General features: G+C 42.4%; 1 protein-coding gene across 4 annotated transcripts; it reads right to left on the bottom strand.

Moving 5' to 3' along the window:
- Window positions 1-93: 93 nt before the first annotated feature.
- LOC110985171 (uncharacterized) lies at window positions 94-22,349 on the bottom strand. Of its 4 annotated transcripts, XM_022246004.2 has the most exons (25): window positions 22,240-22,349; window positions 21,278-21,347; window positions 20,564-20,691; window positions 19,605-19,761; window positions 18,692-18,754; window positions 18,299-18,360; window positions 17,464-17,541; window positions 16,801-16,928; window positions 15,779-15,955; window positions 15,283-15,385; window positions 14,280-14,410; window positions 13,633-13,813; window positions 13,253-13,375; window positions 12,250-12,523; window positions 11,346-11,372; window positions 9,971-10,097; window positions 9,284-9,407; window positions 8,357-8,694; window positions 8,111-8,245; window positions 7,542-7,598; window positions 6,484-6,647; window positions 4,919-5,129; window positions 3,953-4,029; window positions 2,840-3,075; window positions 1,118-1,258 (listed from the first exon to the last, which is right to left on the bottom strand). In XM_022246004.2, exons 1-24 carry the CDS (start codon window positions 22,342-22,344, stop codon window positions 2,888-2,890), a joined length of 3,228 nt encoding a protein of 1,075 aa, XP_022101696.2. In that variant the 5' UTR covers window positions 22,345-22,349; the 3' UTR covers window positions 1,118-1,258; window positions 2,840-2,887. The 4 variants fall into 4 exon arrangements, with proteins under 4 accessions (XP_022101699.2, XP_087000560.1, XP_022101696.2 ...); XM_022246007.2 differs by lacking the exon at window positions 2,840-3,075 and having other exon boundaries at window positions 94-1,258; XM_022246006.2 differs by lacking the exon at window positions 11,346-11,372.
- Between the last annotated feature and the right edge of the window lie 53 nt (window positions 22,350-22,402).

The following is a 22,402-nucleotide window of genomic DNA, read 5'->3' as shown; positions in this document are numbered from 1 at the left end:
GGACTTTTAACCCCTTTTTCTATTTTTCTTTGTACTCTGTGACACAAGTAGCTATTTAAGTTTTAAAAAAAAAGGAAAACAAAAAAGGAGCAATTTCAATTCAATAAAAGTTTATTTCCTTGCAAGCTGAAACTCTTGCGGATGTTGGAATATGACTGTTTCGGTTCTTCTACACTGGATAAAAGGTAAAATAACCAGAAAAAGGATGCCTTTAGGTAATTACAGGATGTTGAAATTTCTCTCGTCCCTTTTACCAGTTCTGTTCTGAGAATGCCTGCAATAGTCATGAGCACGTGCAATACCGTGAAAAAGGACCGGTGATGGGTATATATCTGCTGCCACCAGCATTTCAGTTTTTATCAATCTGCCCGATCTGCCCGCCCATCCACACCTGCTTACTCTCAGCAGACAATCTCTGAATTGGAGATTTCAAACCAATGCAAACAGCTAAAATAACATCTAAAATACCAGGGTGAGGGCAGTGATTCATCTGCACTACTCAATCACAGATGCTCTAAATCTTCAAACCTTGAAGAACTCCTTCAACCAATATACATTAAAACAACTACGTACTTTTTAAAACTTGCAATATAGAAAATCTCTTTAAAATTCAAATTTATGATTTGTTCCACTCTCTACACACAATCAAAGCATTTGTCACGCAAACTAAATAAGATAAATTATATTTAAATTTACTTTAGGAGTTCAGATAATCCTAGGACAATAGTAAAAATGCACACACACTCTTTTAATTATGGATAAAAGCAATTTCACCCCAAATGAATATATGCACACACTATTTTACTCCGTACAGGTTTTTAGAGTGAAAAAAAAAATTAAGGTCTTGGCATTGTCTTTATTTGGTTATTGCATTTAACTAAAAACTCAATCCTCGTACATTTTTAATCCTCTTCATCAAACACAGCATCCCTTCTTGAAAAAATTCCTGCTTTGAAATACGAAGAGGTTCCAAAAAACCCAGTCACCAGAAATTTGTTGAAATAAAAGAGGAGGAAAAAGCAGTACAGGAAATACACCAATTTTTCAGGTAAAGGGAAATTCAGGACTCGTGGGAAAAAAACGGTAAAGACTTCTTGGGAAATGTTGATTCTTTCCACTCATGTACCCTCCCGAGTAAATCTTGACGTCTTGGTCAGAAGTGGTCTCTGGTTGTGATGGGTGTACATGGGATTGATCAGACGGCTCACGTCTCGGCAGAAGAATGCAGGGTTGGAGGACGGGGTCATGAGGAGAGGCTCTGTCGCAAAGAAACCAAAATGGGACGCTCGTATGACAAATACATGTCTGCAGATGTCACTTTCCCCTATCCATGCTTTGGCTTCAGTATCGAGGCTTTAGGCTTGTGGGCATCACCGGGATTTAATCTGGGGGATGGGAGGGGCAAAGCACCCATTAGCAGCTGATGGACAGACCATTAGTGGTGGAATGGATCAATTCGAGGTATGTTCACACAAATTGATGGGTTTCATCCCCTTTCCTACAATTGCTGGTTTCTTTTGTTATTCTCCCCTCCCCTATTTACAAAGTATTTTTTACAAGTTTGCAGGGGGACGGGGTTCAAGTGCCCCCTTCCCCTCCCTCGATGCCCATGGGGTTGGGAAGTGAGACTGCAACACAGAGGCTTTTCTTTCTCATCTGAAATGGTTCTGTGGAACAACACGCCATATGCTAATTTCATGACAATTCTACCTGCTATCTAATACAAGTAATCTAGGCTATAGAAGGCTCAGACTACTGGTCAACACGGGATCTGAGTTCTCTTTCTGCTATTTGTTTCTATCAAATACGTCCATATTCAAACATTGTGAATAAAAGTGGGCACTTTTGAGCTATGTTTGCAGACTGAGATCAGCGCTTCTAAACTGGGCAATAGACTACAACCGAGCAAAAATGCCATCTAGCTACCACAACAGTTTCTGAATATGTGTCAACAGCTGATGCAAAAAGCCAAATCCAGTTGCTCCCTTTCTTCTGAATTTCTTCTGCATCTCACAAAAATGAAATCATTCAACGACCACTATCCCTTCATCCCTAACTTCCAAACCTCGGACAAAAAACCCCAATAAATTCCAGCAAAGTAATTCCAAACATGCTAAACAATCACCAATAAGTGATACCACTATCCAAAGACATCAATTCAAAGCATTCAACCCTAATAATGTCGTAAATGTTAAGGTGCTTTGAAAAAACTCCGGCACACTTTCCAAACAAATCATCCATGCCCGCTGTGAAAAAAAGTACAATGCAAATAGCAACTGTTACATCTCTATTAGTTTTAATAAATGGTATTAGCAAAAGCACATGCAACAAAGCCCACTTCGTGCACATGGTTTCCAATGAAAATGCTTGTGATGAGGTGGAGCTTTCAAATCAAACAAGGGGAAATCCGTGCATGAAAATCAGAAATGTTAGGTTAATAATAAATCATGTTGCAAATTTTGACATCAAACAGTTCAACAATCCGACGTAATACTTACCTTGAAGACTGTAAAGTTAGTAATCTCACAAATACTGTAATTGCCAGTAACCTTTAAGCACAGTTTGATGCAGGTCAAATGGCACATATTGCACCATATGATTATTTTCACTGTCATTCAAGTTACGTGTAATGACTTCATTGAGTTGATGACATTAGATTCAGTAAAAATGTATGAAAGTGAACTTTGTTTGGCAAAAGCTTGCAATGAGTGAAAGGCACGCAGCTTATATTGTCAGCTGAAATTTGTCAGACAACATTATCAGCAACATCAAATATCCGCAACTAAAACTCAGAGTGTTAGCGTTTAGAATCAGCACTGCAGTCCAGCACACTAATTACCGTCGGCCGAGAAATAAGCTTGCGGGATGTTAACATGGGTTGGATGCATCACTTGATTTGCATGCTCAGTGGCGAAGGTGGCCTGTGTGGGCCACCGTAGGGTGGGGTCATGGACCTCTGGACAGGTTTAGAGTGGAAGTTATGCTGGCGAGCCTGGCGGAGGTAGTCCGGTTCCAGGTCGGTCAATGGGAAGTTCAAATCAGTGGAGGCAGGTGACGGGGGAGGCTGGTGAGAGACTTTGAGAGTTGCAAGGGGGGAATGTGGTAACACCAAATCTTACTGGTAATGAATTATGCATATGGTTGTTAATAACAAAGGAGACCATGAATTATGCATGTGCCAGCAGGCGAGCTTTTACGACTTCTTGTTAACTTCATACATTTTCATAACATTAAAACCATCATTACAGCATATTGTGCCATTGACAGTTTTATGGGCTTTCGAAAGGTTGAACATTTCAATATCCAGCAAGACAATTTGAAACTTACTTGAAAATTCAGTCTCATTTGAAGGGAGGTCTTTACCAATAAAGTAAGCACTAAATGTGTGACAAACCTAACAGAAAAATACTTACAAGTTGCTACAGCCATTTCTGAGTAAATATTACAGGGTAGATCTAAATAGAAATTGTTGACACTTTCACCAACATAATTATAACGTGCATTGTCATCAGGCTATCAAACTGAGTTACACATCAAAAAGGCACTTGGTTTGTTTTTTCAAAAGCAAACTAAAGAAGGATAACTAGAGGTGTGGGTGAAACACTAGCCTCTCACGACAGTGGCCCGGGTTCGATTCCCAGCCTGGGTTAAATGTGAACACAGACTTGTTCCTTGGTTCACTCCAGAGCCATGAGGGCATTCTCTCCGGGTTCACCAGTTTTTCACCCTCTGTAAAAATATCGACCCTCTCTGGACCTCTGGGAATTGCACTGTCGTACGTCAGACATGGGTCATAAAGCAACAGCATAAGGCTTCTTTATGGCTGGAACCCTTTACAAAGTGAGGATGATTACCTCTCAAGTAAATCAACTAAAAATTATTGTAAGACCCATTTGTTTGGATCTTTTCATATCACATTATGCTGGGGCACCACCTATGCTTCATCACATACCTGTGTATGTTGAAGACCCTTCCCTGGACATGCCGGCAGACTTTATCATTCTTCGGTTGTTCTGTCTTGGTGGAGTCCTGCTTGTGAAAGAAAAAATGACACACATATTGGTATCTGTGTCAGTGAGAAACGGTTGATCAGCTTCACGGCAGCACATTTTCACAGCTGCATTTCCAATGAATTGAACAAAAATGAGTGATGATTGCTTACAAGAGGAACAATCTTCCTGGGCCAAATGGTCTTTGCAAGTTGGCAAACTTTGGTAATTGAAAAGAGGCAAAAGCTGGGTATTCACACTATGACATGTGACATCACTCTCGGCAGTTCTATTCCAGAATATGAATAAAAAGATACTGGGTTTATACATCTAGGGAGGGTGCATTTTCCAACCAAAGCTATCATGCTTTTAAATGTACATGTAAACACCCTTCCCTCTAGGCACTACCTGTGACTAAAATTCACTCCAAGCCGACACCTTCCATGACCAGTCAACGCCAGAGGACGAGTGCACCAGCGGAAAGTTTCAAAGACAGTTTTGTGAGGATTCCTAGCACGCTCGGCAGGTTTAAAATCTGTTTAAGAATCTTACAAGATTTCCCCGAGTCTACGACGGAGGGCACGAACAGATGTTTCATGCCCTAGTGTTTTTTGTATGCACATGTCTAGCAAGTCGGTCGGACTGACCATGTGTTCTACCAAGTTTGGCCTATCAGAGTGAGTATTGCTCCGTGGTATTTTCGAGGGGCGTTGCAAAAGATGCATTAAATTGACAAGTGTCCGAAAAATGTTGTACAGTGGACTTCCTGGGGAATCAGCAGTTTTGTCGTGTTTGATTTCATTTTGAGACTTGGCTGGCACATCTTGTCTTTTTCAAAAGTTGTGCTTTCTGGCCGTGCTCGGGTGAGTTCCTTGTGAAAAAAAGTGCCAACTTGAAGCGGTTCCGTCTTTAAGTACCTGACCACTCACCTTGACCGGTTTGGCCCCACTGACTGGGGACGTCTGCCGGTCATCCCTTCCATCCATCCCGGGGTGTGGTGAACCTTCATCTTATTGGTCAGCCTCTCAATGCGGTGGACGTTCAGGCCGCCAGCTAGCCAATCAGTGCCCTGCTGGACCAGCACCGGACTCCCTGAGGGCTCACGATAGCGCCCTCGTGTGGGCGTAGAAGAACGTGATGCTTATAAATAAAGAAATTAAGAAAATCATCCCCAATTTCACTTGATTATAAAGTTTTGTGCCTATAGCACAATTAAAGAGTAATTATGTTACCCCATGCAGTAAAGGAGATTAACCGCAGCTGTCAAGGGGAAACTCATTTCTGTTCAAATACTAGGGAAGCACATGTACACGCAGCAGTGTATCAATAGAGTTTATTAGACGCCACAAACCTTTATCTCCAAAGTCTACTTTTACCCACGATAATATGACAAAAGTCAGGCAAACTGGGAAGTGAAAAGAATACCAAAGAAACTCAAAGCTGTACAAGGGTTTTGTGCAGTGCTTGCCCAATCTCTTCGTTATGGCATTCAGTACACTGCACTGGGCGTATGTACCGATGATATCACACCGTTTACATGTGCACTTTTAATTTCCTATGGAGCCAGTGGGGGCCCACGGTCCACGGAGGACCGCAGGAGAGCACGCACATTAACGACTTGCGATGTCATCAGAACAGAGGTCTATGAAACGTTAACACTCTCAATGGGGATGGGGAATTCTGTGGAGAGAGAAGTTGCGTTCACATTCTCATACACATTTCACAAGGTTTGAAAACGTTTTTCCCTCTTGAGCAAAAAGGCGTGAATATGTCTTCCCGCTTGTGCGAAAAGGTGTGCAGATATTTATCCACTCGTTCAAACAGGCGTGAAAGTGTTTTCCTACTTCTGAAAAGGTGCACAAAATGGTTTTCCCACTTGTATGAAAATGGTTTCCCCATTGTGGAAAATTGGAGTGAAAATGAATTTGCTGAAAAGAGTAAAAAGTGTGAAAAGAATTTCGCACTCCAAGGTTAACTTTCAATGGCAATGTACTTTAGTAACAACATGATAGGCTGTATTTAAGTTGCAAGCCGCTTTAATGTCACGAAAATAAACTGACTTTTCAAGGCAAAGATTCCACATGAAAACAGAGCGATAAACATGACATGCTTGAGGCTTCGGAAGAATAATTGGGGAATAACCTTTGACCTTGCATTTAACAAGTTTGTCCAATGAGGGCGCACTAACAATAACTTGGCTACTACAGTACTATACATGTGAGGAGCCCAGCTGATCTGAGGAAAAGAGCAAACTGTAAAATAAAATGGTTCTAAAATACTCCTGTATCAAGTTTCTGTATCACAATGCTTTTGAACATGTTATGCTTCAATGCATCTAAGAGACTGTAAGCATACACACAGAACGTTCACTGGCATTTATTGTAGCTGCCCAAAGTTGAGAACTCTCTGAGGAAAAAGAAATGAGTTGGTGAGTAACCCAATGAGCTTCAAGTCAAGGATGGAGGATGGATCAGTCTCGGAGACCCACACTCACCTGGTCCTATGCTCTTTGAGGACTGTGGTCTTGTGACTGATGTCCTCTTCCACTCCTCGGTCCGGGTGACTTGATATTCAGACAGCATCTCGCTCTCCGGTCGCAGGTCGACTTCAATGGTGCGGGATCGCGTGCTGCTGACGGAGACGTCACTGACCACCGACCTGCAATGGTTTCATCCCAGCTTTGTAGTTCCTCAATTTAGCCGAGTCTTAATTTAGTCAGCAATCATTGGCCAACCACTGATCAATGTTGCCTGGTACCCGTGATATACCAGGAAGGGGTTAACATTCAAACTTCATTAGTGGTTGCTGGATAAATGGTCACCATTTAAACTTTGTCCATGAGGATGACAGGTGTAGTGCAACTTGACTCAATCTGATACTTACATCCAACTTCAGTTCAATGATCCAGTGACCATTAGGCAATCACTTGTTAATTTTTTTCCAATACCCAACAAATATTGTGCTGCGGTTACCAGGTAGAGTGACCAGTGAATAGCAAATGGTCACCAATCGAACTTGGCTGAAGGTGGCAAAAAGTGTGTTGTGACTAGCCACTCAGTTGCAGGCTGCATCCAAATCTGCTATCTAGAGCTGGGTCTAGCTGAGGCACACTGACAACAGATGAAGCTGTTGCCCGTATCGGAAAGCTTTCAAGCAGAAACCATTGTTCTGCAAGTAAGTGAGCTGAGCAAAATGAGCAGAGCACAGTCTTTAGTAATATACTTTGCACTATACTTTGTCCGGTGACCAGTGTCTGCTAAGCATGAATTTCCTCTGCTTAGCAATTTTAGAGCTCAGTAGCACTTTGCCAAATTGGCATCTGGCTAAAATTGAAATCTGACCTGCTGGACTCGGCAAACAATCTTCTAATATAGAGATTGGCAGGCACGTGATGCACACCGCGTGACCGGCGTACTGCGAGCCAGTGCTTTATCACCCATATAAGACTGGCCACATGATGGGCTCTCGACCAGTAGCAATGGCTGAACTGTCTGAGGTATTTATGAATGACTACACTTCCTGAGAAGAAAGTTTTAGTGATGGCATTCTTACTTGGCAGATGTTGCTCTTGGCTGTCCAGTGGCCATCTTGGGTTTCACGGCAGTTTCTCTGTATAACAAAACAATGAATGCATCAAAATTCTAAGAAACCTTTTTTCAACTTTATAACCCTGGAATAACATGACATTTACATTTGATTTCAACATTTTGCAGGGTCCCTCCACCTTTACAGCGATGCAATACTGTGATTGTTCCCATGACGTTTCATTGACCAAGCTGTGAAGCTCCACAACCTAGTCCATCAAAATATTAAATCTGAACCAAAAAAACCTGTTCTGTGAAAAGGGCTCCACATAAAAAAACATCAAGATTACAAAAATGATTTGACAACAAAATTTGTCACATTTTGGGGAGCAGATTTTCCAATGCTAAATTGTGAATGAACAAAGTCTATAATTTACAGCATGTCAGTTGCTAAAGATAACATGACTTGTGTGGGACTTCTGTCAATTTTAAAAACCTTCCAAGGCTTTTCTAGACCTTGAAAATGGAAATAAAATAAAGCAGTTTTGTCTTTTTTTTTCCCAGGACACCGGAACCCTGATTTGCAATCAAACTGACCCCAAGTCAGCCTGCTGGGCCAAATTTTCTCCCAGCGACTCAAAGCTGTTTCTCCTTGTGGTTGATGCCGTCTGTGAGTTAGCCTCGGACACGTCCTCCAGGATGTGATTATCAATAGCTCTCTCCGTCAAGCCACTTGATTAAAAAAAAAAATGAAATATGGGATTACAGATATCGAAAATCAAAAGAAGAAGAAAAAGAGACATCCGGATTTCTTACACCACCAGTTTACATTTTTAAACTGACCTCAAGGAGCGAGCAGACGAAGGCTGTTCCTCTCTCCTGCTCGTCCTTTCCTCCTTCACTTCCTGCTCCCTTTTCTCGGCATCCGTCCCTGGGCTCACACCCTCGTTATTCGACTTAACCACCTCCATGGCACACTTCACACACTCATACAGCACGCCCTCTGGAGGCTCCATGCTGACGGGGGACTGCACTGGGCCTCTTTCTTTGGGCTGGGAGGGTTGGTCTCTCGCTTGGGAGGGGATGGGAGTGGGGACATTGAGGTCTACTACGTTGATCTGCGGAGTGAGTCTCAGGCGTTCACGTAGGAGGACCGACACAGAGCGAGGCAAATCTTCAGTCTGATAATTATCCCGAAAAAAAGTGAACAAAAGTCAACATAAAAGAAATGAAATCTATTTTTTCAATAATGGGCCCATTTATAGAATGAGAACTATTTGTGTGTAGATCTAGATTAATTTCTTGGGAGGTTTCAAGTGGCAAGATGGAATAGTTGAAATTACAGAGTTGAAACGCTCTGCTGCATCCTCAGGTATTCGATGGCCTAGACACACTGATCATTGTACAAGACTTCCACTTTCACTTTGCTGCATCAAAAACATAATTTGTTTGCTGTGGTTCATTCCAGCCTCTGAACAGTGAAGGCTCTAAAGTTGAGGTGCAAAATTTACTTGCACTCACACTGAAAGTGATGTAAGTGCTATTTTCGATTCTGAACGTTCCTGGTAGCCTTTTTCCCCTATTGGATTATCAGCAATTGGGTCCCCTACATTATTTCTGCTCTTTATTGACAAGTTGATTGGACATTCTGAATGCTCACCAACAGAAGGGTGGACTACCACTGAAGCAGCCTGACAACAGTGTGCATCACTTCAGACTAATCACCTTCTCTGTGACATCATTAGGTACTATCCTGTAAGTTCCACTCACCTCGCCTGCTGGTGAAGGGGGCAGTTGTGGGTCTTCTCTAGGGCTGTGAGGGGGCGTATTCCCTGTTCTGGGGCTGGCGGGTGGGTTGGCTGGAGGTAATTCATCAATATTCTGGATCGTAATCCTACGGAATATTTTGATCCACAGTTTATCTATCAGTTTCCCATTAATATAAACAAAAGAAAACAAGCAAAAAAGAACCAAAAAACAACCCAACCCAACTTAACCCAACTCAACTAAACCCAACTCAACCCTAGCCAACCTAACCCAACCCAACCCAACTCAACCTTACCCAACCCAACTGTACACAACTCAACCTTACCCTCCCCAACCTAACCTAACACAACCCAACTCAACTCAACACAACCCAACCCAACCCACTCAACACAACCCAACCCAATACAACCCAACCCCCAAAAAACCAACATATATACTTCTGACAGAAAAAACTATATAAACTGAACTTTTGTGGAAATAAAAAAAATCTTTTTAAAGGGCCCAAGGCCAATCAGAAAAAAATCCTCACCTTCAACCCAACTTGTTTTTTCAGTGCATTATGTTGTCCTTTCCGGGTATAAATCTTAATATAATACATCACAATGCAAGGGATACTAGAGAAATTCTCAAGTCCAGACAAACTGCTCATCATTTTTACTCAAATACACCGTTCCAGAATTAAGAACCCACCGGTCGCCAATGGTTCCAACTGGTTTCCAGTACTGATACTGCGCATCCCAAGTCACTTCTGCCATGTCAATGTAGCAGTAGTTCTGGTCCACATCACCGGTACTCGTCACCACTGACCCATTGGGTGCTACAACCACGGGTCAAAGGTCAAAGCACAGAATGAGTAATAAGCAGCAAAGTCAAAGTTCATTACGTATCCCAACAGTTTTAGCCTTTTGTTCAAGCAAGCGTGACCTGCTAGTCATTCAACTCAAATTTGTCATGAGCATAATTATTTCAGTGTATAAAGAAACATTCTGTTAGGTGATAGAGGTAATGTTTTTAGCTATTTTTTGCTAAATTACATGTGGCAAGATCCTGTAAGAACCCGTTAGGGTACTGTGCATGTATTAGAAAGAGCATTCATGTCTGTTAAGTGTGACAAAATGAAAACAAATTAGCTAAAAAAATCAGGTGGTTTTGATTTCAAATGAGGGTCAAACATTAAACCAAGAGCTTTCACGTCAAGCCAGCATTAGCGAATGGCCAACTCAGCCTTTTGTATCAGGCATCTAATGTTACCAATCTGAATCTCTTTGAACATAAAGGTACTTTGGCAAATTATTGGAAGAAGAACTTTACAGATGCATGTACATCGACTACATGGCTGGCAGAATGGTCAGCTGACCCGGCTTCCTCTGAATGCAATTCTGCCCAAAACAAGACGTGATTCTATCTGCGTAAAACTCTTTACTAGAGACACTCGGTGCAATAGTGCAGAAAGCAGTGCGCCACTCTCTTTGCTAACAAAAAAAAAATTCTACACAGGCCCAGCGAGTGATGTAGACAAAGATGTAAAAATTCCCTGAAGCTGAATATGTTCGGGAAAAAATGGGTTAAATATTTGGTGCCAAAAACTTCCTCAGGCAGAAAAATCAGCTCGCATCTGCAAAAAAAAGGTTGCTTATCAATTTAGCCAATGAAAACAAGGCTCACTTACACTGGCCAATCGCATGCGAGCACTGTAAGCGTAAATGTCTTGGTCAAATCTACAAAAAAATAATTCAGTTCCCACTGTCTCTAAAGATGACGAACCTTATACGTGTATGTGGATCCTACATTTTAATCAATAGCTCCTTTACACAAAAAACACAACTGTGTATGATGCTGCCAAATGATGATTTTATTGATGAATCTAGCAAAATGATGGTTGCTACAGGCAGAGCTATAAAATGATACTACTCATTAGGCGTAAGGCAAAATCCATGATGAAAAACTCTATAAATAACACAGTTATCAATGGGTATTACAATTTTTGTAAACAGCAAACACAACAATGCTTTCTTTTTATATTTTTTTTGAGCACAGCAACCAAAATCACAACTTCTGCAAATACCTTGAGCTTTAAGATTTAAAATGAGGTCTGGGAGAAGTGGACAGGCATCAGGAAAAAAGAAAAGAACTGACGGTTAACAAACAAAATATAAACAATAAGCATACTTGATGTATATATCACGTGAAACTTACGGCAGTCCAAGAAGCTGGTGGGCTTAAAAGTTAACATGTTAGAAGAAGAATGTTTGTTGGTGTGATGAAACATTAAAGTGATGGACAGAGGTGTAACTAGGGTAAAATTTCTGAGGTGGGACACTCGGGGGGGGGGGGAAACAGGGCTTACTCCTCAGAATGTTTTAGTGCACAGCACTGGCTGCATTTCCTTTGAAGTCGAATTGTAAAGGTGATATAGGAGTTTTGTTATTTCAATAAGGCCTAGCAATCAGACTAAAAATGGCACACGCCTTTTTCCCAATACTCAACTTCGTCTAAGTCTCAGGCTTCGTCCCCGAAACCAATCCCCGATTGTGGGCCTGAAGCGTTTAATTTAAATTGGATTACTGTAATTTCTGGCTTTCTTGCATCTTATTTGATGTTTTGTGGCACTATTAGACTGATTACTGTGCTTACAGCTTCAAAGTCAGGTAGTAAAAATACAGGTGAAGCCTGAGACACAGCCAAAGTTGAGTACTGGACAACAGCTACAAACTCAGTTTTGACGGCTGGAGTTTACCTGGGGTACGTCTTTGGATCGGCAAAGAGCAAATAAGATGAAGTAAAATGCACCACGAGCTAGCTGTGTCCTCTTTTAAATCATATGAGTTATAAATACCGAAAGTACTTGCTTGCACTGTCCTTTTTTGGGGGGGGGGCGTACTGTATCTTGCAATTCCATTCATCCCACCCCTGTAAGTCTTCTCTCTAATCCAGCACCGCGTCCCTCTCACTATTCCAATGCCACTCACCTGGTATGCTGTCCATCTGCACCAGGGCTATGTCGCACTCAGGCAGCGCAATGATGAACCCAAGGTTCTGAGGCGCCACCAGCACCTTGTCGCCCAGCTTCGGTTGCCGCCGCTGCTGCAGCTGCCGTAAGCCCGTCACCCTCAGACCCTGGGCAGTGGCCGGCCGGGTGCGGGCGGAGGTAGGAGGGCAGTCCGGGCTGGGCCGGCCGATGGCCAGGTACTTGCTGGCATGGACTGGGGAAGACTGTGGTCTCCTAGGGAGGGCCTTGGGCGTCTGAAAGATCAAATGTCAAGATTTAGGAGAACTTGAAAGCTGGAAACAAGTAACAGCATCCTTAACAAGCTACAAACTGTACCTGCCTTGGATTTGAAGTGTATCTTTTCTGGTGAATAATCAACAGACTGGTAGGAAGTTTTTGAAGTGATGCACATGCCCAGCTCACGCAAGACCAAAATTTGTATTCAAAGTGATATTGGTCATGCATGCTCAGCGTGTCCTGTGCCAAATGTGCATGAAACTCTGGACGTACGTAGTGCGCTCACACCAAAGGACCACCGTTGCTACGCCAAAACAAGCTTTCTCTTTCTCAGAGCAGATCATTTTGGCTGAAACTGTTGACTTTCGAAAGAAGCAAGTTGTAGTGGCCAATGTTGATGCACGGCCATGTGCCACAAAGACCGACTTAAGAGTCATTTGAACCGCACTTATAAGACATTTCTTATCATAACCTCATATTTTCAACACTCCGGGGCATGTCCATGGAGCAATATGTACCACCACATGAAGACATTCACCGCAGCGGAATTCAAGTTCAACACACAATCGATATCAGTGGACTCCTAAGACTTTGTGTGCACAAAACAAATTCAGGATTAGCATGTTTAAATGACAATTATCAAAAATTTGTATGAGAAGAGTTTTGTCATGTGGTAAAAACTACCCACGTGACAGGCTCTAACCAATGAGAACCACCTGTTTGAAGTATTAATGGATGCTACTTACAGAGAGGACATAGGTTGACAAGCTTTTGACTGGGATTCCCTTGTTGAGGACATCCTTAGTATTTCTGTTAAGGGCATTAATTAGAAACTCTGCCACTTCTTCGATAATTCTCCGAAGCTCGCCCTTTACCAATAAAACAAAAATCAAGACGGGTGAAACATTTAATTTTACAGGTTCAGGAAACAACTTTGTTAGACTTATATTTTAATACTCTCTTTTATTAGTTCTTACTTATACCGCTGTTAATTTGAACACAAAAAATGGCAGGAAGATTTATCAAGTCAGAATTCAGCACCGAAAAACAGGTGACAAAACTTGATTGTCAACTTTAAATTTCAAAGAGAGGAAACAGAGAGAAAAACACCATTCTGGAAGCTAACCCCTTGTTGCTTGATCCTCTCAATGAGATCTGCAACTTTGTCCACGATAGTGGTGTCTGCGGTTGCCACAGATACCAGGCGCATCACGCCGGACTCCTTGGTGATGTAGTCGAAGAAGACAGGCACAATGCAGAAGAGCTGAACCACCTCTGCAGCGAGCAAGGACTTAAACTCTTTGATGCTTGGATCAGAAAAAAAAAAAGCCAAGTGAATGAATAGGAAAAGACCTCTGGTGCATCAGCCGAAAAATTCTACAATCTCGGGCATGCTTTCATGACTCTGACCAGAAACACGTTTCCGATTTAGTGACCTGTCGGGCATTTTTTGGCAACTTAATATGCTTTTGTGTGATTGCTCTTCTAAAATGCAAAATAACTATTGAAGATTGGAGTTGGTTCATTGCTGGTTGAAAATGGCAGCAAATATTGCATTCACACGTTTGATGCTGCATGCAGCAAACCAAAACGTGATTTTCGTTCTGAGTGACAATGGCGTTCGTCGACATAATACTGCGTTTCCTTGTATTCTGTCTCTGTCAAATGATACAGCCGTAGACCACAGACAGAATGAAAATCAAAATGGAGGGTGGCAGCTACTGTTTCGTTTTGTTGCCGTGGCTGCCTATCAGCATGGCTGCCTGCACTTACTCGCTGGTTGCCACAACGCTCCGTGGTGAAGTTTGAGGTGATCCAACGCCAGCATGTGCATGCATCTTCTTGTACAGCTCGGTGACAGCGTGATAGAGACAGAGATACAAGCGGTCATACAGGCCTCCGTCCTGCACGACACACAGGGGAGGAAAATGAACAGAAACGCCGGGGTTTGGTCACTGAATTGTGTTGGGGTCAGTTCTGGCCTTGAGGAGGTCAAAAATGGCACACATTTCAGGTCAGTGGTCTTGAAGTGGCCGGCACAACTGCCAAACTGCATGATTTGAAAATCGCCCCCATTATGTTGGTTTTCATACAAACTAGGCCTGCGTATCAATAACATCAGACTTTGTCTACATGCACGCTTTCTTACAGAGCTTCACGCCTACTGTAGGTTAACAAAGTGTGACATCATATGAACATGGCACGGGCGTCACCAAGATTTTTTTCCGAGGGGGGGGGAGTGCTCATGACAAGCAAACTGACAAACCACCAGCGGTGGAAGGCAGTCCATTTCAAGGTATTTTTAAGCAAATTGGAGACTTTCATTCCTTCTCTTCCCCACCTCCTTCTTTTTTAAATTTGGGGGGGGGGTTGTTCTAATTTTCTGTATGATCTTCCATTGTTGGGGGGGGGCCCGGGGGTTAGGGGGCCCTTGCTGTGGCCGTGGGACTTGCGCCTACTGGAACCTGGCAAGGAAAAACAGCATCTGGTGTGAAATATGAAAGGGCTGCGTAGCACCGTGATTAGAATATTGACAAGAATATAATGTAAAATCAGTGCTCTGGAACATGTAATTGCCAAGCTTTCGGTAACTGAGTACCTTCTTCAGGGTAAGCAGATTCAGTTAAGATTCAACTAAATCGACTTGCCCAGAAGAAGGTACTCAGTTACCGAAAGCTTGGCAATCACATATTCCGGAGCACTGATTTCATATTATATCAGATGTGAAACTTTGTTTTCAACACAAGCACAGCACTGTTTCACAATGTAAGGCTACCTTTTTATTGTCTCTGTCCACTTTGACCGCACTGAGCAGTAGGGAAGAAACCTGGCACCGGTGGTCCCTAGGCATCAGGAACAGCTCGATTGTCTCCACGCCCCTGAAAGTATTCGACAAACACCGCAGGTCTGTCACCTACCCAGTGCTTCCACTGTTGCAGTACTACTTTTTGTAAAATATACTTCACAAGTGCTCACAACTGCTTCACAAGCACCCCGCTTCTAATTTCACCCTACAAGAGCCCTCAACATTTTCTCCAGTGCTTTTTTTTTTCCAGTGGAGCATTCAAGAGCTTTTTCAGAATGTCTTGCAATCATTTGGGCAACAATCTTAGACGAGTTCATCAGAAGTCCACCACAAGTTGTCAAGTCTTCCGTCAAGTCGCCAGCTATTCTAATATACTGTGGCAAAAGCATTCCTTTGTCACTGTTCAACTGGTTCCTCACAACTGGTCCAGTGAAAGGAACTTTTAGGAACCCTATCGCAGACCTACCCAACGTCGGTCAGCTTGGCAGCACTCAGCGTCTCCTGGACGAGGTACGTTGGCAGGACGAATTCCAAGGAGGCTACCAGCAGGAGCAGCAGGACGTTGCATCGGTCCCTCTCCTTGGGTCTGACATCCAGAAGGCTTTCCATGAAATGGGTCTGGTAGATTTTTAACCTCTGGTCCCTGTTTAAGCATTCCAAAAATGTCCAACTTTTCACGGCTTGTAAAATACAACAGCATATGTGACTGCCGTGCAGCTTTGAGGGGGACAAACGAGCGTGCAAACAGCAATAAGCCTTTTGTTGGTTAAATTTGAATAAATTCGGGTGAACTGAGTTCTTAAAATTCACGTAAACGTAATTTGAATTCTCCATACTAAAGACTCTGTTGCTATACCTTGTGATTCGGGGTAAGCTTTTCCCTAGTTACATAAGAGACGTCATGCATCAATACACTGTTTTCAACGGACAAGAAGGGTACAAAGGAACCAGTCCATTCCAGAGATGGTAGTCGCTATGTAAAAGCTTGCTCCGAATCACAAGGTACCAGTGCAGAAACAGTGTCTTTAGTCTGGGGTATTGAAATTGTTATTTTTATGTGCAATCAGATAACTCAATGTACCAGATTCTATTCAAATTTAACTCGCAAAAGGCTTATGAACTGTGGCTTGTATATAGGTAGTGTACAGTTCGAAATTTCAAATGGGGAGGGGTGGGGCTAGGAGGCATATGCCCCTCCCCTGGCCCCCTTCTACTGTACATTCGATGACTGGAAAAGAATAGCAGGGGGGGGGGGAATACACGGTAGCATATTGAAATGGGATGGAGATTTTAAAAGCAAAATCAGGAAGCTGATAGAGGCTAACATCGGGACGCTGACAAAAGAAACTTGGGGTGGTGAAAATGAAGATTGTGAAGTACTGGGGTAAACATTGACGAGTTATGACTTTGTAGTGGGCAAAAGAAACCCTAGTATTGAGCCGGAATAATTGGTCACCTGGCTACAAATTTGGCTTTCTTGGCACTCACGTTTTTCTGTGTCTCATTTCCAGCCGAAGGTCCTGCTCCAAGCAGTAGAACAGGTACTTGAGCCTGCGGTGGTCGGTCTCCACGTTGAGGGAGCCATTCGTTGGGAATCGCATCATGAAATGAGTCGTCTGTACAGAAAGACGGGGAAAAAAAAGATCATCAACATGTAAGTTTGGCCTTTTAAACAATGCTTGGTTCTGACCTCTGGGAAAGTATTGTAATGCTTGATTATTCCTTCTGCCCCAAGTGGGACCAAGGGAGGGCTCGATTTTCCTAGCAACAGAGTCTCCTTTGGTGGGAACCGCACTTAACTGGTTCACAAATGACTATGAAATGCACGTGTCACGGTTGCATCGCTACCAACAAAATGAACACTCCCCACCAACGTGGCTCTTCATCAATCGATGAGGGGGTACTTCTGAGACGCTTGGTGGCGGCAAACATGGAGGTCCTTTTTTGGCAGTTCTGAGCATGCGCGCATTGTTCTGAGCATGCGCACCTTCTTCTGAGCCTGCGCGCAGTTCTGAGCATGAGCATATTGTTCAATAGTGTGAAAAAATGACCAGTAAATCTGCTGCTACCAAAATCTCAAGGTCTCCCATTGGAAAGCACTCCGATAAATGCTACCTTGGCGTTAGCACTGACTGTGAAGGTGTGACTTACCCTTTCCCCGTAGATTCCATTGACCTCAATTTTCTTCAGTGGTGTCGGCACAAACTGCTCCCGTGTTAGCTTGTGTCTCTGTGAATGCAAAACGGACCACATGCAACAACTACTCTTCATCTCAGGGCTGAGAAAGATTTGCTATTTTCGAAAGAAAAATGCTTTGATGTTACCAATTCATTAATAAGGTATAACATACATGTATGGTTGACCGGGAAACAGTTTTCACAGGGTTCCTGCAGAAATTGGAAAACTAAATTCCATGAATTTTCCCAGGACTTTCCAGGGCCAAAATATGACAGATTCTATGATGTTTCATGCCACTTTGAAGAACATTTGTTTGGTATTATAAACCGGAAGACTGTCATAGATTGACAAGCAAGGAAAGCCTTTAAATTGATCACGATTTCATTGTCATATCAAAAGAAGCCAATCCAGAAAAAAAAACCTGCATGAATTTGGTTTCCATCACCATTTTTCTTTTGACAAGAAGATTCCACAGCACTGTTTTTGTTTCCAATTTTCCATGATTTTTCTACGACTTCCCAGAACAACCTTTTCATCCAGGTTTTTCAAGGATTTTCCATGACTATGGGAACCCCATTTTCAAGAACTTATGTAATGCTTAACATCTGCACCTCCTTTACTGTTATAATGAATGGATTTTTTTTCCAATGACAGTTCATTCAGAAAAACCCAACCAGACGTAAATAATGAGAGGGCTGACACATGACTCTCGAGTATGCTTTTGTATTCAAGAGCAAAGCATGAATTGACCGTGATTATAGTGCAATGCCGGTCTACCGGTCTTTGCATTAAGGGCATTTGTACTCACAACTGGTCGTTTTGAGAGCGCCGAGTCTTGGAAAAACTGCTGGACCTGTATCCGCTCTGCAGCTGTAAAGAACACATGAATGTTTCCAACTTAGCTCATGCTGCTGAAGAGTTTGAGGTGTACTTAGCTTTCTGTCTCCTGGATCTCAGTATTCATGCAATGGACAAATTCAATCACCAAGAAAAGTCTCTTTATGAATCTGCCGGGTCTGAAAACTTACGATGATCCGCTTCCTTCCGTTTAGAATAAAAATAAATAGGAAAAAATACAATTCATGTACAGAATCATGACCGGTACTCATGTACAGAATCATGACCGGTACTCATGCGCAGAATCATGACCGGTACTCATGTCTGTATTCATGCAAACAGGGAGACTGAAGTGTGCGCTTACATGTAACAATCCTGCCATCTAACGTCCACACATTAGGCAAGCTGTCAATCACATGGATACGACCTATATGCAAGAGAAGGGCAGAGAAAAATGTGCATGTAGATATTAAAACATGAACAAGTATCATGTATTCCTTAGCTACATGGACACCAGTCCAAGTTGAGACTTAGAACATTTCTATTCTCTCCTGGATAGGATGCTAACTTAGTCATCCATTTCCACGGCAGGCTGCTCCCAAGCTAAACACACATCCCATTTACACTCCTGGATGGAGACAGGCAAGTAAAGTGGCTTGCCTAAGGACACAACACAATTGTAAGCAGCTATGAGCCACTACACCAGCCCGAGTCTGGCTGTCTCCTGATGATGAACAGAGCATACCATTCAAAAAATCGATTTCAAACAACCGCTTCTTTCTCAGAACCACACAATTCAAGAAACACAATAACTTCCAAAGTGCTACTGTACTGTAAAGCTTTCATAGTTTGTCTATGACCAAGAGCTAAAAATTCTATTCATGTGGTCACAATCCCTCTCAAAAATGAGACAAAGAAAGGGATATGACAGGTACATGCTATCACTATTGCTGCTGTTTCTCCACTGTTCCTTGGAATGTTACCGATTTGTGTACATTCTAACGAAAATTAGTCTGGTGCCCTCTACCCTATGCTGTTGTGAACCAGCAGAAGCGTAGTGTGTAGTGTGGTTTACATACTATCACAAACAGCTATCTACCCATCCTGATGTTAGCTTGAATTGCGACCCTGTCATATCTACAAGTGTGCAATTTCATTAGACGCAATTAAGTCTTCAATTATGTGCATCTGAGAATTCAAATGCGGTCTTCAAAAATGGCATGCACAGGACTTCCACGGAGGGGAGGGGTTTAAAAGGAATTGCTTGAAGCACGAACAGTATTCATCCTTCTCCAGTATCTCGTTGCCATGGAGACTGAGGTCAAGGATGTGCATGTGACGTATCTTCATGAGCTCGCCCCACTTCAGATCGTTGTTGGCAAGATTCAGGCAGCCCAGGGCGATGAATTTAGACAAGCCATCCAGATTGCTTATCTGGATAGGAGGGAAAGAGAGGAATTGAAGATAAAAGTGGAACTTGCTAGTGCACACAGATGTGAAATTGACACATTCAAATGTAACAACTCCCAAGCCTGTGTAAAAATTGTCAAAAACTTTCAAGCTGAACCTAACTTTTAAAAAGTTAAAATTTGTACTTGGTATTGACGGCATTTGCTTTCTAGGTTAATTTTTACAAAGAACCAACAATGGTCAAAGCAGTTGATGTACACAGTACACAATTTAGACAAACAGACAAACATTAAATGCATATGCATTAAACAGTCTTTGTCTAGCAAAACAAAAACATTTCAAAACAGCAGTGTCCTAGTCTAGACCACCATTAGGCCATACGCAAGACCTCTCACGAAGACCACTCACAGGTTACAGAGTGAATAGTAACAAAGGAATGCTTTTCTTGCACTTCCATTGGATAGCTGGTGACCTGAATTCAGGTCTTGCGACCGGCATCTTGTGACGGTCTTAAGGGGTCCTGACTGCAACACTGCAGAACAAGTTGGGGTAGTCCATTTTATTTTGTCATTCTCAGAAGAGTAAAAAGCATCCTCTTTTCATCTTAACCCTCTGAAGAGTCTGCAAAAAAAAATTATCAGGGGCTAATGTAAATTTTGCCAGTGTTAATTGTTAAGTGTACACAAGTTGATAAGTTTGGTACACTTGTGAAAATACCACAAAAAATTGACAATCCCTTGGTTAAGATGGGGAAGAAAAGTTTTACACACCCTCTATCAAAAACTAACTTTACAAAGGGGTTTGAAAGATTTTTCTCTCTTTCTACCTTGCAATTGGACAAATCCAGTCGCCAAAGGCTGTAACATGATTCCAGGTTCTGCACGATGGCGATGTTGTTACCTTGCAGTGACAGGGCCTGGAGCCGGCTACATTGTTTCAGCCCATCGATGGTCACTGCATTCAGAGAAGTATATCACAAACTTTATAATACCTTCATCAATCCCTGTGATATGATTGGTGGATCCTTGATCACATGTCGCTGATTTATTTGTTCTATTCCACGGTGCCCATAGAATAGAACTTCACTCAACTGGTTCCCATCCCCATCCCTTCAATCCAAATAATGTACTGACAGGCACTATCTAACATATCAAAGTTTTCACATTCATGCAATGGTAAGAATAATTTTATTTGGTGTTCGATTCCATAAGGCCCATAGGTCAAACTTAACAACTCTTCATGAGCTGAACTGTGTTGATCAGCAAGGGGAAGGGCTGAAGGTCATTTAGCTTCAGTATAGCCACTATAAAAGTGAGGGTTGAAGAAATTCACTCCCCTTAATCTGTTGCCTGCTGCCTACAGGTGGCGATATACATGTACATAGAACAGTAACTCTGTCAGCCTATGACCTTATGCAACAGAAAGACTGTGTAACACTGCATATGTTTTGCAATCCTCAGGTAAGAAAAACCCAAGATCAATCAACGGCATACAATCACAAAACTGCCAGAATAGTCTATGTGTGAATAAATGAACTCACCTATTCCATGATATGAAAGATCCAGGTATTCTACGGAGTAAAGAGGTCCACGTGACCTGGACCGCACCAACTACATGCACAAAAGAAAAAGGAAGCCTATCTATAACTGTCACCAGATTCCACAATATGGGCCCTAAGTTACCTTAATGAGTAACAGTTAGGCTTAGAGCTTCTTTCTTTCACATGGATCTGAGTCTCAATCAGTGATCTCTCACTGGTTTACCCACCCCAGAACCTGCCTAATGGATAGAGTGAACCAGCAATATGATCACTAATCGAGATCCAGTTCCATGTAAAATAAACAGGACCTGAGCCTAGGCTAAGGGTCGACAGCGAGGCCTACATAATCATGTAGGGCACACTGCAGCTCTGTTGTGCTCTTTTTGTATTTATGAGGGGCCCGATAATGTTCACTGATAAGCTTAGTCCAGGTAATTTAAAGTGAGAGCAATTAAGGCCGACTGATTGATATCTGCACTTGGCACATGGACTCTATTTCGATAATCACGATATTCCGGTTGTGTGATGTAACGTGACAGCAGCTGCAACAAGTCGGGTGCCTGTACTGTAGTTTAGTTTGATCATGTACATGTAATTGTTCATTTGAAATGCTCCAATTTCAACCGTTCCTCCACCAGTCCATGATCTCACTGAACATAAAATACTCACACCTTGGCATAGGAAGTTAGAGTTACGGTCATCTTTCTAGTAATTTTGCTTTAGTGGAAAGTGCGAAGTGGAAATGGGGCGAAGTGACCGACACCCAACCTTAATTAGGCCTACACCTGTTCAGGAAGTAGCGGTTGGGCACACATTTTATGATTGATTGACTGTAGCCTGGCTTTCAATCAAAGGTAGTTAATACAGCATTTAACTTGTTTTTGGTCAGCTGGGTCACTACTTTACCTACTGACACCATCACATTGTAAAAATGCCAATGCTAATGGCATTTTTAGACAAACCTTAGATGTTAGCCGCATTGTATTTGTAGTACCAACTCCATCACGTCCCGTCTTTCGCGTTGCTGGTTGCACGGAGACAAAATAGTTGGGAGCTCTACGAGTCATATGCACACAAAAGCGTTCACAACTTGATTGAGCGAGCAGGACTTCAGACGATCAACTT

This window comes from Acanthaster planci, linkage group LG12 (assembly GCF_054643075.1).
Source record: "Acanthaster planci isolate LZ-2023a linkage group LG12, COTS_SCS, whole genome shotgun sequence".
Lineage (NCBI taxonomy): Eukaryota > Metazoa > Echinodermata > Asteroidea > Valvatida > Acanthasteridae > Acanthaster > Acanthaster planci.
This window is presented reverse-complemented; position numbering and strand designations above follow the sequence as displayed.